At 41.8% G+C, this 16,867-nt stretch overlaps 1 protein-coding gene across 1 annotated transcript in view; it reads left to right on the top strand.

Moving 5' to 3' along the window:
- HTRA1 (HtrA serine peptidase 1) overlaps nucleotides 1–16,632 on the top strand; it is a 30,503-nt gene extending 13,871 nt beyond the window's left edge. The window contains exons 2-9 of the mRNA XM_032191055.1: nucleotides 722–821; nucleotides 1,158–1,362; nucleotides 11,236–11,430; nucleotides 12,147–12,179; nucleotides 13,514–13,628; nucleotides 13,744–13,801; nucleotides 14,361–14,456; nucleotides 15,916–16,632. Of these exons, the coding sequence (XP_032046946.1) occupies nucleotides 722–821; nucleotides 1,158–1,362; nucleotides 11,236–11,430; nucleotides 12,147–12,179; nucleotides 13,514–13,628; nucleotides 13,744–13,801; nucleotides 14,361–14,456; nucleotides 15,916–16,084 (971 nt within the window). The 3' untranslated portion in view covers nucleotides 16,085–16,632. The remainder of the gene's footprint in view (nucleotides 1–721; nucleotides 822–1,157; nucleotides 1,363–11,235; nucleotides 11,431–12,146; nucleotides 12,180–13,513; nucleotides 13,629–13,743; nucleotides 13,802–14,360; nucleotides 14,457–15,915) is intronic.
- Nucleotides 16,633–16,867: the final 235 nt, after the last annotated feature.

The following is a 16,867-nucleotide window of genomic DNA, read 5'->3' on the forward strand; positions in this document are numbered from 1 at the left end:
AGAGATTTTTAGACATCCGATGGTGCAGACAGGCTTTCTGTCAGCCACAATAGGAGTTTGGGATCCAGTTGCTTTTGGAAATCCCAGTGACCCCTCTTGAATACTCAGTGGCCACGCGCTTTTGTGTTACGATACTGCCCAGGAATGCGCAGCTTTGCGGTCCCATTGTTTCCGTGCCCATATCTATTTTTACAGCTCCGGGGGCACTTCGATTACTCCAAAGTCCATGGGCCCTGCTGCCCCGTGCAGCCCATGGCCCCATGGCCGGCGGGCGGCCCTGTGGTGCTCCATAGGGGCCCGGTGGAGGCCTGGCGTCTGAGGCGGGTTGAAGTGGCATCGGGAGAGGCCTCACAGCCCTCAGACCCGTGCTCAGCTTTCCCATCTCGAGGCTCAGTAGGGGTTAGGGCCTCGTTGTCCACATGCTGATCTGGGGGCAGCCCGAATGCAGCCGGTGCTGCAGCCCCGCTGCCACCTCCATGGCAGATTTGTGGCTCAGTCATGTGTGAGTGAAACGAGAGGTGTGCACGGGCCCTTCTGGTGTCATAACAAGGCTTTCTGCCCCTTCTGTGTGAAAAAACATTGGGGATCCTGCAGGGTGAGGGGTTGGTGGCATACCTATGTGGGAAAAACACCCACATCGGGTTTTTAATTCAGGTGTTTTGCAATGGTCCTCCCCCTGTCACTTGAAGAACTCATGACATGCTTTCTGTTTCTGTTTCAGGCCAAGAACATCCCAACAGCCTGCGGCATAAATACAACTTTATTGCAGATGTGGTGGAGAAGATAGCTCCTGCTGTGGTTCACATTGAATTGTTTCGCAAGTAAACAAGATGCCCGGTTTTGATTTTGTATTCCTGAAAACAGCTGACCTTGTGCCAGAAATGTTAATTAATGATATGGAAGAGCACAGAGGTTTCTGAGCTGATAAATATGGATGCGTAAGAATTAAAGATAATTTAAGAGTTCCGGCAAAATAAATAAATAAGTAAAAATTAAACTAATGCATGTACATTACCTTGTTGATGACAGCAAGTAATAGCAGATATTCAAAAGCATAAAAAAAACCACCACATTCATTTTGGCTGTGTATTATTAGGTATTATACGTGATCTTGCAACCTTTTGCAGAGAAAAATATTTATTTCCCTTGTCTTTTAGGCTTCCTTATTCAAAGAGGGAGATTCCTGTTGCCAGTGGCTCAGGGTTCATTGTCTCAGAAGACGGACTGATAGTGACAAACGCCCACGTGGTCACCAACAAAAACAGGGTGAAGGTGGAACTGAAGAACGGTGAAACATATGAAGCTAAAATTAAAGATGTTGATGAAAAAGCTGACATTGCACTAATTAAAATAGATGCTCAGGTGAGTGAGAACTGTGAGCAAGATATATTTTATTCCTCTTAACCTACTTTTCTAAAAGCTATGGCTGATTTTGATATTTAAAGGAGAGAGCAATAGTTCAGTGGTGTGAGTTTTAACCAACCTCGAAGCTAAGAGGGTGGATGTGCATTTTTTAAAAGCCAGTTTTGCGATTGGTAGTGGTTTATTTTCTGACTTCTCTGTGTAATGCAAGCAAGCACCTATCACTTTTGTGTGCATCCTTAAAATAAAATCCAACAGCGTAGTTTACAGGTTGATCTACACATGCTTTGGCTAATGTAACTCTCTTTCTCTGAGAGGAAATTTTGGGGGGGATGTTTCCATGTGCTTGTAGAGAGAGATATTAGTCTTTCTCATGTGCCTATAATGAAGTTATCAAATTGCTTTTAGAAGATAATTTTGTTCCTCTGAAGGACTGTACTGCACAGATGTAGATATTGAAATGGGAAAATATCTTAGGAAGTATCTTGAACATTCAAGATGTTTGAATGTTTTTGGAGCAAAACAGAATGCAACTCCCCAACAATAGTCTTCAGCCATATCAGGCTTTGTGGCTCTCAGCAACAGCAGAAAAATTGTCATGCTGTTCTGCACATGTCAATGAGTGTAGTGCAAGTGGAATACTGTGTTGAAATACTCCTGCATGCTGTAGATGAAATTAGATGCATGTGATTGCTTGAGGTTCTGCTCATATTGGTTTCCCTTGTTTAGACTTAGTTAATAACCTCCAAATTTAGTGGGCAATAATATGCCGTTTGAAACACGTGACTCAAAAATGTGTAGATCTTGCAGGGTTGTTTTAGTTCAGACCTATTCCCCAGTGAGGTCAGAAGTGTTTGTTCCAGAGTTCATGACTAACTCAGACGTCTGATGCAGAACTCTTGGATGACCCAAGAGATGAAGTACTCCTGCTGCTCCCTTGCTACTTTTGTAATTTAAAGGCTCTGTCTTGTTTTTGTTATTTAAAAGCTGCGTAACAGTAGCATGGTAAAAAAAATATATATATATATATATATATTTCCTGTTTTCCTGAGGCAACTTATTTAAATATTTACCAGTTGTTTATTTCCTTATTTTTATAGTGAAATAAGCAAAAGCAGACCAGCAGGTTGAAAACATTGACAAAGCAAGGGGAAAGATCCCCAGGATGAGAATTGACAGTTTTAGGCTGAGTGGGACATGGCAGGAGGGGAAGGGGCAGCTGGAGAAATTATTTATAACTGGAAGCAGAATACTGAAAGAAAACAGAAAGGAGAGGTGAGAAGAAAAGGGCTTAAACAGTGATAGGAAAATAAACCTCAGAGAAAAGAAGCTGCTAAGTTAGAGAGAGAGAGGAGACGTTGAACTGATGCAACAGATTGTTTTGAGGCCATCAGAAGACAACTGACAGAGTTTTGTGTTATCTGATACTCTAAAGAAATTGCTCCAACATTTCCCTGGCACTAGAATGTCTAATGGAAGAGCCTGAGCACATTCAAAACAAAACAACAAAAGAAACCCCAAAACATAACAGACCTCACTTGTGCAAAACAGTGAGCACTTAAGGACCCAGGGAGGCTTCTACAGACTCCTTGTGGGCTCTGTCCCAGGGAGAGCCTGGCTCTCTCACTCTCCTCTTCCCACTTTTGCAGCTCCATCAGCTGCTTGAGGGAAGGGAGAATCTGGAAGAATAGAAGCAACTTGGAAAAAAGAGAATGCAACCAGCTTAGTTGCCTATGGTGGAAACCACTGCTAAGCAGGACTTTTGAATTGGTGATTCTAGTTGTTGCAAGATGACAGACTCATCTTTAAAAAAATAAACTAAAAAATTGTAGCAATGTAATTAAGTGATAGTCACAGTCTTATTCCATCAGTTTAACATTCGAACATAATTGTGGCCTTGCTTTGCAAATGGCACACCAATGAATGGTTGTTTTACAAGTGCTTATCTTTCCAGGTTATTATCCTCCTGTGCTGTTCAGTTATGGAACAGACATGAATAGATGGTTTTTGATCTGACAAGCAGTGGCTTTTACCTTTTTTTTCTTTAAAAAAATAAAATAAAATAAAAACTTCAAAAACTTGTAACTCTCTGTATACAACTTGCTAGCTCAAGACACAAGATGGTGTTTTTGGCTTGATGCTCTGACTTCTGAAGCTGGCCAACATAGTGCATGCTTCAGATTATGAGCATTTTTAACCTAGTTCACTCATACATACTTGCCAGTTCTTTAAGGCAGGGAATGTTTTCTGTCTTACAGCCATCATGTGCTAAATCAGCTAGATATTTTTTTTTGGGGGGAAGGAGGGATCAGCACTTCAACATTGTTTTCTGTGAGAAAAAGCGTTGATTTTAATGAACTAATGAACGCTGGGAAGTGTCTTGATGCCTGGAGGCTGGACTCTTGCTTAAGGAAGTGAGTGGGCCCCTGCTGCCTTCCTCACATGATGTCGACTTAGCACATCCATCTGGGTAGCAGGAGATCAAATATCTTGTCTCTGCTCTAAATTAGACAATGCAAGGTTATATCCATAGTCTGCTGTAGCCTTGGTAAGTTTCCTATCAGTTGCACAACTCCACCTTCTGTATTGTTCCTCCCTTCCCCCTACCCACTGCGTCTCAAAATAATCTGTTGGAAGCTCAGATTTACTTGATGACTAAAGAAGGTGGTACGATTAACCCTTTAAAAATTTAGATAAAACATGAAAACCACCCCTAACACTTTTTCTGAAGTAAGAGATGAAGTCTTTCTTTTGTGAATAAATTATTTGAAGGTGACATCAAAGATGTAAAATTTTTTCCCCTATTTTTTTGTAGCATGTTAAGGCAGGATCCAAAGGATGAAGAATGCCTCTGTGGCTAGGAACAGAGCTGAGCTTGAAGAATGAGTCTAGGCTGTCAGCTGGTATTCCTAAAACCGTTAAAATTTTGCAGCAGCGTGCACTCTGTTTTTCTTTAAGCTGTGAACATCTGGCCAAAGACAGTACTAGAACTACTTTGGTTTTGCTTAGTAGAATAAGAAATTAAAAGACGATCTGGGCACCAGTAAGGAGGAAGTTTCCCTGATTAAATTCTTCTCATTGAAAAACATAGTGAAGTCAATGAGGAACAGAAATCTTAGGGTTGTTCTTCTAATTCTAAAGTAGGTTTATTTTCACCATCTGTAAAAGAGAGAAACTGTATTTCTTGTGTCCACCAAAACAAAGCAGTTTGCTAAAGTGTTTAAAGTAGGAAGCGAGGTTGGGGTCAGCTGTGTTAAACTGAAAGGCAATGTAACCCTACAGCAGAGGGGGAAGTCCTTTCAAATGTGAGCAGCATTGAGGAAACTGCAATAATAGAAAGAAACTGCACAGTTGCAGACAATTTGGATACAAACTTCCAAATTTATAAAGCTTCCCTAGAAAAATAAGGACTCTGGCAGCATAGGCAGAGCCTAGTGAAATAATCCATCCTGTGTGGCACACGGGATACTGCAAGGAGCATAAAACCCGTGAAAAGTGTTGCACAACACTCCGAAGCAGACAGATGCTGTGGAGCTAGCAGAGCTCGATTATGAAATTTGTCTTAAGACAAATAACTACCGTGTCGCCGAATGGGAACGACGTGTGATACAGCTGCTGAAAACTGTAAACACCAGAGGAGGAGGAAAAACTTTTAGGGTGGTCTAATGTACAGCGTCGGGGTTAAAAAGGGAGGTTTTTATGACCCGTGCCCTCACCCACATCCACATCCACAGGGGAAAGTGGAGGTGGTTTTTTCTGGAGACCCATTTCACCCCTCCAAATTTGCCTCTGCCTGCAGGGATGATTGATCCCTGTAGCAGGTGCAGGAGGGGGCACTGTGGTTGACTTTGTTTTGAGGTGTCTTCTGCCTGCACACTTCAAAACCAGCCATGAGACACTTGCCACCGACTGACACAGCCCTGGTGTCACGGAAATGTGCTGAGGTCTGGAGGTTTTCCCTCCTCAGCCTGACCACGTATTTTTCTTTCTGTATCTTAGAAAGAATTTGGCACCTAAGCGATAAAGCACTAATGAGTTTGGGACCGACCTCTAATTTGTGGCTCTTTTGCTTATGTTTCTTTCCAGCATCTTACTAATAACCACTTGGTTTGACGCTTTTAAATCAACAAGACCTGCCCTCATTCCTTCAGCGGTTTCGTGAGGCAATGCAGCGTCTGTGTCCTTGTGGTCAGAGGGGATTTGCTTCTTTCCCTGTGTGTACAAACTGGAGGAAGCTGGAAAGCAAACTTTCCTGTTTATGTATCAATATTTTAAAAGCCCACATTTTGTAAAACCAAACTACTCGAATTCCAGATGTAAGTGGCTTTTCTCAAATGCCTTTTGACTTTGAAATCTGTCGCTGGATATTGCATTGCTTCCTCTTGAGTCTCCCATCAGGAAGCCCTCTTATTGCTTCCAGAAGTCTTCAGGAGCCATGGAAATGAGCTAGCACGTGAAAAGCTTGGATGCTGGCTCCTTGGTGCTCCTCAGGGTGGGCAGCAGCGCGGGGACGACGCTCTGCTCCTGTGCTCCCTACAGCAAAGTGCTTGCTTCTGGGGCTCTGCTGCTTTCCAGCACCCCAGCCCTCATCCTGCCCCCTGATCTGTGCCCCTCTCTCACCTCTACAGGAGTTTTTTGCGTGTTAGTATTTCAGTTTCCATCATCAATACAGACAATGTTACCATATTCATGATGTGCTACAGTGCTTCCTTCCCAGCACATTGAAAACAGCCGTGAGTGCAGCACAGCCGCTGCAAAGCATGGCTGGACAAACAGAGCTTTTACTCCTGCTACACTTTATTTTAAGGGAGAACAGCAACATCTTTCCAGGTAATTGAAATTCCAGTGACTTAGCAAAACTATGCTTTGCCTCTCTTTTTTATCCATTTTTTTTTCTACAAGCTTCCCATGCTCTATATTTAGATAAGGAGACTTGGTTTTGTTTTTCTAACTATAGATGAAATACTTTCAGAGACTTGTAATGCTTTCAGTTTGGGTTTTCATTTTCTTTGGCATTTTGTCAAGCAGTTTCTAGATTGTTGGTGACACTCTGCATTTTTATATGCTCATGGCCTGTGTTTGTTTTCTTGCTATAACGTATTCTGAAAGTTAAACTGTTCCATTAATGAGAACAGAAATGCAATTCCCAGGGAAGCTGCATGTTGTGCCAGAGTTACTTACAGCTGAATTAGCGTACCATACAAACATCTGTTTCTTTTCGACCTAAAAATAAAAAGCATGAAGGCAAGCTGTCAGTTTTTAACACAAATTGAGCTCAGAACTTTTGTCTCCATCGGCTTATTGAACTGCAAACCGTTTTCTGCACATTGACGGTCTTCCTGCCACGAGCTAAGGGGATGATCACACAGAGAAGGGATTTACTTTCTTTCTCTGCCAGCGTAGAGGCAGATCCACGTATTTCAAGGATGAAAAGCTTCCAGCAGAAACACCTCCTGCTTACGGTCCTCTGCCCGACTCGAGTTATGTGGCTAATAACATGTACCAGGCGAAGATCTGGCCTCTTGCTGGATGTGTGCGCCTTCTCCGTGCGTGTCCCAGCCTTCTCCGTGCGTGTCCCGGCCTTTTCCATGCATGTCCTGGCCTCTTCCATGCGTGTCCTGGCCTCCAGTGCCGAGCTGCTGCCTCCCACCCACCCGTTTTGTTGCTGGATAAACCACTCGCTCTTTCGTGGGAGTTCTGTTTACCCAGGGCCTGAGTCAAATCCCTATATTAAAATGTGCGGGGCGCTTCGGGATGAGAAAGGCTTAAAATATTAACGCTAATTAATGGCTCCCTCTCCGGCTGGGTGTAAACAGTGTGAGTCATGTGCCACTTACGGCTCTGCATGTTTGGTCCTATTTCTGGGTGCTTGCAGAGTTGTCTCGCTCAGCCAGCGCTGATCCCGGCGGAAGCCCGAGGGTTAATCAAATGAAAAACGGAGGGCAAGAAAGGAAGTTATGTGTCGCCCAAGGTCATGCAGTGAGTCACTGGGAAAGCTGGGTTTGGGTGCTGGGTGTTCCTGCCCCTCTGTGCATCGCACTGCGAGGCATGCTGGCTTGCCCGGGGTTTTAATTAACTGCTGCGGCAAATCTGTAGTTAACCGAAGAGGATCACGAGTTGTAGCAGTAGCTACGTCACCCTTGAGACCATCAGGTGGTGTGTGAGAATTAGGAGTGTCCATTGAAGCATGGGAATGAAGGGTCCTGCTCCCAGGCACTTGAACCAGCCCTAGAACTAGTCCAGGGCTTGCGGTAGAGGCGAGTGAGGGCACCGGGAGGGCCCCTGGCAGGGCTGCAGGACATACTCACCCTTTGGTACCCAGGCAGTTTGATTGCATTTTGCACTAATTTCACTTCCAACCCCTCCCCTGCCCCCAGCATGAATAAATACTTTATATTTTTATTTTTATATTTGATAATGGAAAGCTTAGTTCTGAATATTTGCATGCAATGGTGTTAATTTTGCAGCGTGGTGCAGGTATACCGTAAGAAAGTGTTTCTAAAGCTGTGTGAACCCGCCTGCCTTTCCTTTCCCTCACAGACTCCTGGGCCCTGTAGCTCTTCGTGAAGTGTGCTGAGCATCCTCCTTGTTTTGGGGTGTGCAAAGACACCTAGGGGGGGCTACACAATGGGTAAAAATTCATTGCCTTGGTAAAAAAAACACATGGCAAATAACTGTGCTTGCAGTTATCTTGAGACAGTGAATTTTTGCATAAGGCCGTCTCTTCTAGAAGCACACTGCACAGAAAGCACGTTTTCCAAAGCTAATTTTCGTGATGTGCAGAGCAAGGCAGTTTTTTGCAGGAGATTTTTGTTGCTAGCAAACGAGAGGTTAGCCTAACTCTTTCCAGAAGGCGTGGTGAATCACACAGCTGACCCACGCCAATCCATACAGCGCTAGGCTCCGAACCGAAGCCCGACTAGTATAGGCACAGGCTTGAAAACTCAGCACAATCAGAAATAATTGTATTAGTCAGAGATTGTTCCATGTTTTTTCTTTCTGCTGCCAAATGCGATTTTGGCTTCGTGACTGTTTTTGTAACTCAGGAACACTGTATAAATCTTAACTTTGTATGGGACCGATCTTATATCTCTATTAATGAAAGAAAAGTGTTTTTTTTTTTCTTTATTTTCAATCTCTTGTCCATTTCATTTATTTGTTGTGTCTCTTTCTCTACAAAGCATTTGTTTTCAGTGCATTGGCATATAAATAAAAGGCACTTTTTTTTCTTTATTAAGCAAGGAAAAGCCGTGCCAGAAAGAGATGCACGGCTTGATCGACGGCATCTTGAAAACACGTGCTACGTAAGCTTAATAGCATCTGGAGGCAAGGAAGGGCCAGGGTGCTCCCTCTGTCCAAACAATACCCATATGGAGCCGTTCGCTGCATACGCTGCGTGCTTCCCAGCACAGCTTAGCATAGCTGCCTCTGTCCTGCTGTACTGGAGGCAGCCTTGGAGTCAGGGCTCTGGTCTGATGTAGGAGCTGACCTGGGATGTTGCTGCTCATTCGCTGTGTTGTGAACAAGGTGGGGAAGCTTGGTATCGCCCTTAGATCCTTCTCAGAATCAAACCACAGCTTTAGATGGGTTTATCCATGGCTGTGGCACTGATAGTGATACAGATAATTATTACTTAATAGTAGGGCATTGCTGCTTGGGAAAGCTCTCCTTGAAAGATAATTAGAAAGGGGAAATGATTTTTCTCTTACCTGTATTGCCTATTCCATTTCTCTTCCAACTGATTCTCTTTAACAAGCAGTTGGTTAATCTGGAGACTGGAAGATGAAGTTTCCACAGAGTATCTGATCCTGTCTGGGATTTGGCAATGAGTTTTATTGAAACAACATGTTCATCTCAGTAAGATTTTGCTGGTGGGATTGTAGCGAAGTTAGATAAAGGATACTCGGAACCAGGCTTGTAACATACTACAGCAGTAACTTCTGGATCTTCAGCAGCATATAGTGACACAGCTGGCGTCTTCTATTTTTTACTTATGGACATTGTGCATCTCCTAGGACACTTGAAATAAAACTGTAGGTGAAAAACACAAACCAATGCGCATTTGGTTTGTTTTAGATGAGTGGATTTTTGTCCCAAGGGGTGAATCATTGATACATGCTTTTGAGTTGCTGATGACAAAAGACGACTGAAGAGCTAGCTCTTGATTTCCAATTTAAACACTTGCAATATTTTCACTGTTTGCCAAAATTTAGAAGTGATTCAGCTTTTGTGAACTTTTACAGCAAAGTTATGACTAACTTGGGAGTATGTACAGATACTCAGGGCATACTAAATACCACCTTGTGTCTTTGCAACGCGAGCACATGGTACGCTTTATGATCCTGTTATGTGCCTGTAGCACGTCACTTTTGTGCTCTGGAACAGGAATGGGCTAATCCATAGCTTGGGCATCCACTGCATCTAGAATCGCTGGCCTAGTTTGGAAGTTTATACTAAGCCTTTTTCTCTTTGGGGCTGGGTTTCTTGAGCAAAAGAAAGAATTTCGAAGTTAGGAGATCTTGCAGGAAAACTATCTGTAAGTCTATCAAGCAAATGATATGCCCTGGGAGAATTCTGGTTTGATTTAGGGTTCATTACCTTTCTAATCCTGAAACATGCTTCAGTTGAAACCTCAAATTATACATGTCATAGTCCATTGATACTAATGGAAGCGGTCTAGTGCAATGGCTAAATACCTGGAAAGGATCAAAGTCATTTAGGCTAAACATGAAAGAATTAAAAAATGTGCAACATTGCTGAAGGGGTAAAGAGTGACTTAAAGATGTGAAACAAAGAAGTGAAGCCCAGTGCATATTTTACAAGCAGATGATAAAAAGGCCAAGTATTTCTTTGAAATGCAGTCTGTTGCAGAATGCCCGTAATTACTTTGTGAGCAGGAGGCCCTGGGGACTTCCCTGCCATTTTCTGATCATTGCTCTTGGGGTGGGGGGTGTTCTGGTCTAGTGTGAACCATCTGTTAAGCAGCAGCCAGTGCAGTTCCTCTACAGATGTCTTGGAGAAGCAATGCCGAGTTCCCTTGATCCATTGCATTGGCGAAGGTGTTTAGATCCAACCTTTGCTTTTTTTTTTTTTTTTTTTTTTTTTTTTTTTTTTTTTTTTAAATTGCTGTAATTGCTGGATTTAGGAATGTTTTCTGTCTCAGTGGGAAGATCTTTAATAATGCGATAGTTAGTGTTTAGAGATAAGATCTTGAAAGGAAAGTATAATACTATCCCTTTCTGTCATAAAAGAAAAATACTATAAAGCCTTTAAATCCTAACATCTTCAGAAGAAGACACGCAGTGTATGTAGGAGGCACTGTAGTTGTTTAGAAGAGAGGGAGTCCATTGAACAATAAGGGAGATGAAACATTAGCTTGTGTCTTACAAGAAGATGAAATGCTTTAAACTACGCATATGTTTGTTTGATACACTTTGGCTGTTGCTTTCATGACTCTTTAGTGTTCACTCTTAAACAATTCATTATTTTTACATCAACATCTGTTGTCTAATTACTTCAAGAAACCGTTGGAAACAACTCATTCGTGGTATCATCAAATGTTTGTTTTGTACAACAGTGCATAAATATTCCTTTGGTCTTACCTTGTTTTTGATTTAACGGGTACCTGTTGTGGAAAAAGCACTCCTACAGCCTAAAGAGCACTCTTTAGATCAGGTGTTCATTGAGATGTTTCTGCACATAGCCACCTGAAATATCCAACATAAAAAGAGCAAGCCAAATTCTCAAGTGATAAAAGCCTCTTTTTTTCCTCTGCTTTATTCATGATTCTTGGTGGTGAAGAATTTGTTCTACCTGCATAGTAATGTCTTAACAACACCTGAGTTTTTTTCTTTTTTTCTTGTCCATTTGTAGGGTAAATTGCCAGTACTTCTACTTGGTCAGTCTGGAGACTTGAGGCCAGGAGAATTTGTGGTTGCGATTGGAAGTCCGTTTTCACTTCAAAACACGGTGACAACGGGGATTGTCAGTACCACGCAGCGTGGAGGAAAGGAGCTGGGGCTCCGCAACTCCGATATGGATTATATTCAGACAGATGCCATCATCAATGTATGTCCTGCTTTGAGCCTTGTCCTGCTGACCTCTGAGATTTCTTGAATAGTTGCTTTGAAAATTTCACCAGTAATATAGTTCTTAAAAACAGTGAGCAGAGCTGGCTTTTCTTTTATCCATGAAATCTGGACATCTGCGGTGCAGCAGTGCTTGATTGTTATTAAAAAAAACCCCGAAGGGACCACACCAAGTACAATGTCTGCCTTCTCTTCAAAACTTTTACAGATTGCAAAGGAGGAGGCAGTATTCTCTGGCGTATAAGTATCTTTTCAAAATCCATCATTCTTTCCAAAAAGAAGCCAAGCTTACTTTAAGAATTCAAGTTTGTTTCTGCATTAAGGCAAAACAATAGTGTGGTTTTTTTTTCTTCTTTTTCTACTATTGACCTTGTAAGGGATCTTCACTGATGGCTCATGGAGCTGTATTAAAATCTTGTAAGTTGCTGGTGTGGTACTATTAAAACCAAAGAAAAAACTCAAATTTCTAAAGTTACATGTATTTTGGCAAGAGAAGAAGGGCAAATATTTGCAAAGCTCAGCTAAAAGGGGGAATGTTAAGTGATGGTTAGGGATTTTAAAAATGTTCTACTGCATGTATTTAATAAACAATGAAAAACTGGTACAGAAACGTTTCAAAAATTTCTCGAATGTTTTGCTTACCATGGATTAAAAAAAGTAGATATTAAAACATGTTCTTGCCATATTTATTTTCAGTATGGAAACTCTGGAGGACCCTTAGTAAATCTGGTAAGTTTATTTAAGTTTGTTTGCCTAATGTGAAGCTTGTTACTTTTTAGCTTAAAAACAAAAACAAGCACACCAAAAGTGTGATTCAGAGCTTTCGATATTTGGCTGACTACACAAAATTCACATGGTTCTTACTAATCACTTGTCTGTGTTTATGTTGGCACATCTCAAGCTACTCTAGCATTTCAATATTTAAGGTGTTTATAGTTTGCATGGTTTTGAGCAAGTGTAATTCCCAAATAATTTGCTTGTGCCTTGCAAAAAGTAAAAAGCACATTTTAAATTTGAGGTGTTTGCACTCAGTGTACCATGCAGCTAAAAACTGTGTGTTTTTTTTTTTTTTTGCATACTGAAACTCAGTTTAATGGTTCAAAACATATCCACTCCTTCATTTTGAATTGTGTTGACAGTGTAGAAAACCCCACACATTTACGGGTATATTAGGGCTTTTATTTGCTGGTACTGTAGCAAGGAGTCAGAGCTTCCTTAACAGCAGCTGTGGATAAGCCCAAGGGAGAACAAATGAGGCAGGTTTCAAAACCCAAGTGCTGTGTGAGAGCTCGTGGCTGGGGACTGGCAGAGGAGAGGCAGTTGTCCTCAGCATGGGACAGCACAGATGGGAAGAATGCCCGTCAAATTTTCTGCTTTGGGGATTTGGTGACTTTTTTCAACCCAGCTCGCAGCACAACTTCAGCACTAGTAACCTGCTTTTTAAATGTTTTTAAAAATTGGGTGGTTTTTGTGTTGAAAAGGTCAGAAGCTGCTGTTACCTCTTTCCATCCAGAAACTTTTCAGTACAAAATTATTTTAAAATTCATGCTTATTCCAGTATATAGAGAAGTGGGGCTAGTGGTGGTGGTGTTGCTGACAGCAAACCCCTCGTCAGTCCTTGCACACCTCTATTGGAGGGAAAGCTCTCTTTGAGCCACATTACTGGGAAAAACTTTATTTATTTTTTTTTCTATTTATCATTATCCAATATTTACTCAGAACCTCAACTGCCATTCAGTGCCATGCTTTGCAGACAGCCTTGCTGAAAGAAACAGGCTGAAACTCACAGTAAAGCATGGTGCTAACCTGATGCACGCTGGACAGCTGCCAAACTCTGACTTCTCTTCTGCTGGTGTGAATACGAATATTCACATCTGTTTTCCAAAATTGTACAATACTGTCTGTATCAAGTAGGTGATTCAGAGAAGTGACATTAAAAGGAAAATTGAAAACCAGCTACAAAATGCGTTATGCGAATTTTTCCTTCTGATTGCTGGGAAGAAATCGTCCTTTTCTGTTCAAGACATTTTACATTTGCTAATAAAAATTTCTTATTTCCCCAGGATGGTGAAGTCATTGGAATAAACACGTTAAAAGTTACAGCTGGGATCTCATTTGCTATCCCATCTGATAAAATCAAAAAGTTCCTGACTGAATCCCATGACAGACAAGCTAAAGGTAATGTACTTCACTGCTGTGGAAGAGATAAACTTGAAGATAGTAACACAACAGAAAGCTAACAGCCCTCTTTTTGATAAAAGCAATTGATAAAGACCTGTTTTCCTTTTTATAGGAAAAGCGATAACCAAAAAGAAATACATTGGTATACGAATGATGTCTCTAACACCTAGGTAAGTAAAAGTGGTAATTCTTTACCTTACTGAACTCTGATCACTTCATGTATTCGGATCAATCTAACACCCTACAGAAACCAGCAGAAAAAGGAGCCAGCAGCATGTACCTCACTGTAGTTGCAACTTTCACCTAATTTCTGCTGTCTTTCTTGTGTGCGTCCATTACATGGTTGACCTTTCCTTCTGGCTCTTGTATGAGCTGTTGTTAAATTGCTAATTTGTCTTGGGGCTCCACTACTACTGTTACCATCTGTCCTGGGCCGTCACTAGGGTCGAGGAGAAAATGGGACAGTATGTCTGCAAGAAACACAGTTGATCTTCTGTATCTGTTGAAATTATTCTCTTTGCCAGAAATAGTTGTTAAAAAGTTGTATGTATGCAAAAAGTATAATAATACTTGAATTATTTTTAAGGGTTAAAAAGTATTGTGAGGTATCACATCAATATGTGTAAAATACCTCAGCTAGTAAATGCTAAGTAAATTAACCAAGTGAGAATCCATGTTTTTTTCTCCATCTTGGCAAAATATCTTTATGGATGTTTCTTCATTTTCCAGCAAAGCTAGAGAGCTGAAGGATCGCCATAAAGACTTTCCTGATGTTGTCTCTGGAGCCTATGTTATTGAAGTAATTCCAGAAACACCAGCTGAAGCGTAAGTTGGAGTCATTTTTCTCTAAACCACTGCCACTGGCTTGAGAGGTAACAATAGAGAATGTTCTGTGCTTAGCTAGCTATCTTGGTTATGTTAAATGAACAGAATTGCGACCATCTGATAGCTATTAGGTTGTCAGCTTGAAATCAGTTTGTGGTTTTAGTTGGGTCCCCGATCGGCAATAATGCAGACATGCCAGCGCATTGCAGCAAAGCCCTGTCAGAGTTCCCGGTTGAAAGGGCAAGGAGTCAGTGGGTGTGAAAACCCAATTTTCTCTTTTCTCATCCATCGCTTCTAAGACTTCTGCTGTACCAATGCCAGAGCTGAATTAGAGCCGCTCGCTTGTGCGTGCTCCTGTGGCCCTGGAGGTCACTGGTGTGGGATAGCAAGGGAGAAGTTTTTCTTCTACCTTGCGAGGATGTTTCTGTATCAGCCCCAGCACTTCGGGTGCTTGGAGCTGGCATATTTTGTCATGTAGAGAGAGAGACTGAGAGGATGGCCATCCGAAGGCTGGCCTGGCAATTAAAATGCATCTCTTTCTCCGTGACTTGTAGTCCCCTTATGCATGGGTGTCCCTATTCTCCTGGTTTTCTCTCCAATGTACCCTATGTAGACATGCTGGGTAGACATGCAGGATCTGAGTCAGGAGTAGAGGCCTGTTAAACTGCTGGTGTGAGAAACTGAGATGATCTGGGATGGATTCTCTCAGGAGAATGCTGAAAGTCATGTCTTCAGTAGGCAACCAGATTTGTTAGTGGGTTGAAAACGTTGGCCAAGGCATCCTGCTTGCAAGAGGCACTCATGTGAGGCATTTTCTGCGGGCGGAAAAGGCCTATGACTGCTCTGTGGTTTTGTAAAAAAGGATTATGCTGAAGGGCTGAATCATGTCTGATCTGGTTTCTTGGTTAATATTTCCATGACTTGGAGCCAGATTGTTGTGCAAGACCGGGCAAGACATTCTGGTTGATGGCATCCCTCAACACCCCATTTCCCAGTCCCGGTAACAGTCTCGACAGCCCTGGGCAGAGGAGCCATGCTGTGCCAGCCCCGCTTCTGCTGTCTCTTGCCTTGTGGTGCACAGAGGTGGTGGGTTTTGGTTTGTGTCTGGTGCTCGGGTCAGGAGGAGGCTTTCTGGGTGCTGTAAGTGGGCAGATGAGGAGAAGGACACCCATGCATTTCTAGTGACTGGGCTAGATCTCAGCATGTGTTGTTCTTCCCAGGTTTAAAATATGAAGGTAGGATGAAGTGGCTGCCAGGCTGTGTGTGAATTGCTCAGCATATCAGACCTGCAGATCTGCACCACTAAACTCGTGTTTTTTTTTTTTTTTTTTTTTGTGAGCCTGCTGTGTCTTTGTCTAGCTGGAGGGAAGTCAGAAATATCCGGTGATCTTCTTTTCAGAATATTGTGATGATGATAAAATGGCAATTGTAGTAATTCATTGCTTCTTTGTCTTTTCAGTGGTGGCCTGAAGGACAATGATGTGATTATAAGCATCAATGGACAGTCGATAACTTCAGCCAGTGATGTCAGTGACATTATTAAAAAGGACAGTACTTTGAACATGGTTGTACGCAGGGGTAACGAAGATGTTATGTTAACAGTAGTTCCTGAAGAAATTGATCCCTAACCAGAAACATGAGCTGGATTTCATGTTTTCTTTTAACAGCATTGGACTGCTTATATTCTCTCTGTGCTGGTACAGGAAACGTTAGACTTCTGACCAACATTCTGCTTCTTCAGTGGATTAGTTTTGGCCAACAGAGTAACTCCTAATAGGTTTAAGGTGCAAAAATCTGTGTAATTTCACATATTCCAGATGATAATTTTTCCTTCTGTATTATGTATGCAATGTATTCTTTACTGGCTATTACATCCCCGCTTAACAAATCGACATTTGCTTCCCTGTGTTGAATAGATTTACCATTATTTCCGCTAAGATTTAAACAACCCCCACGCACACAGTGTGTGTTGTGGTATTCAGGTATTTATAGGTTAGCTGTGCTTTAACTGGAAATACCATTTTAAAGAAGTAGTTGATTTAAAAGACAAACACAATTGGGTAAAAAGTTTGGTTTATAAACACAGAAATCCCAACCAAAATAACCCTTTGAGAGTCCCATGCAGGATTTTAATACTATGATATTTTCCTAGTGTTATTAAAAGAATTCAACAGTACTTCTTTTTGTGAGTGAGTCATTTTACTTCCTCTTATGGAGTGTTTTGTCTTTGAACAACACATCTGCCCTAAAGGATGTTCTGATGTTCTCGTTTTTATCAGCATAAACCAAAACACTTGGTTCTCAGTATGGGCTTGTATTTGTGCTCTTGTGCATCTGCTTTTCTCAGCCTGGCTGGCTCAATTTTATCATATTGGTTATCCAGTGCTGCCTGTTTTCCATATGTCAGTATG

The sequence above is a fragment of the Aythya fuligula genome, chromosome 7 (genome assembly GCF_009819795.1).
Source record: "Aythya fuligula isolate bAytFul2 chromosome 7, bAytFul2.pri, whole genome shotgun sequence".
Classification (NCBI taxonomy): domain Eukaryota; kingdom Metazoa; phylum Chordata; class Aves; order Anseriformes; family Anatidae; genus Aythya; species Aythya fuligula.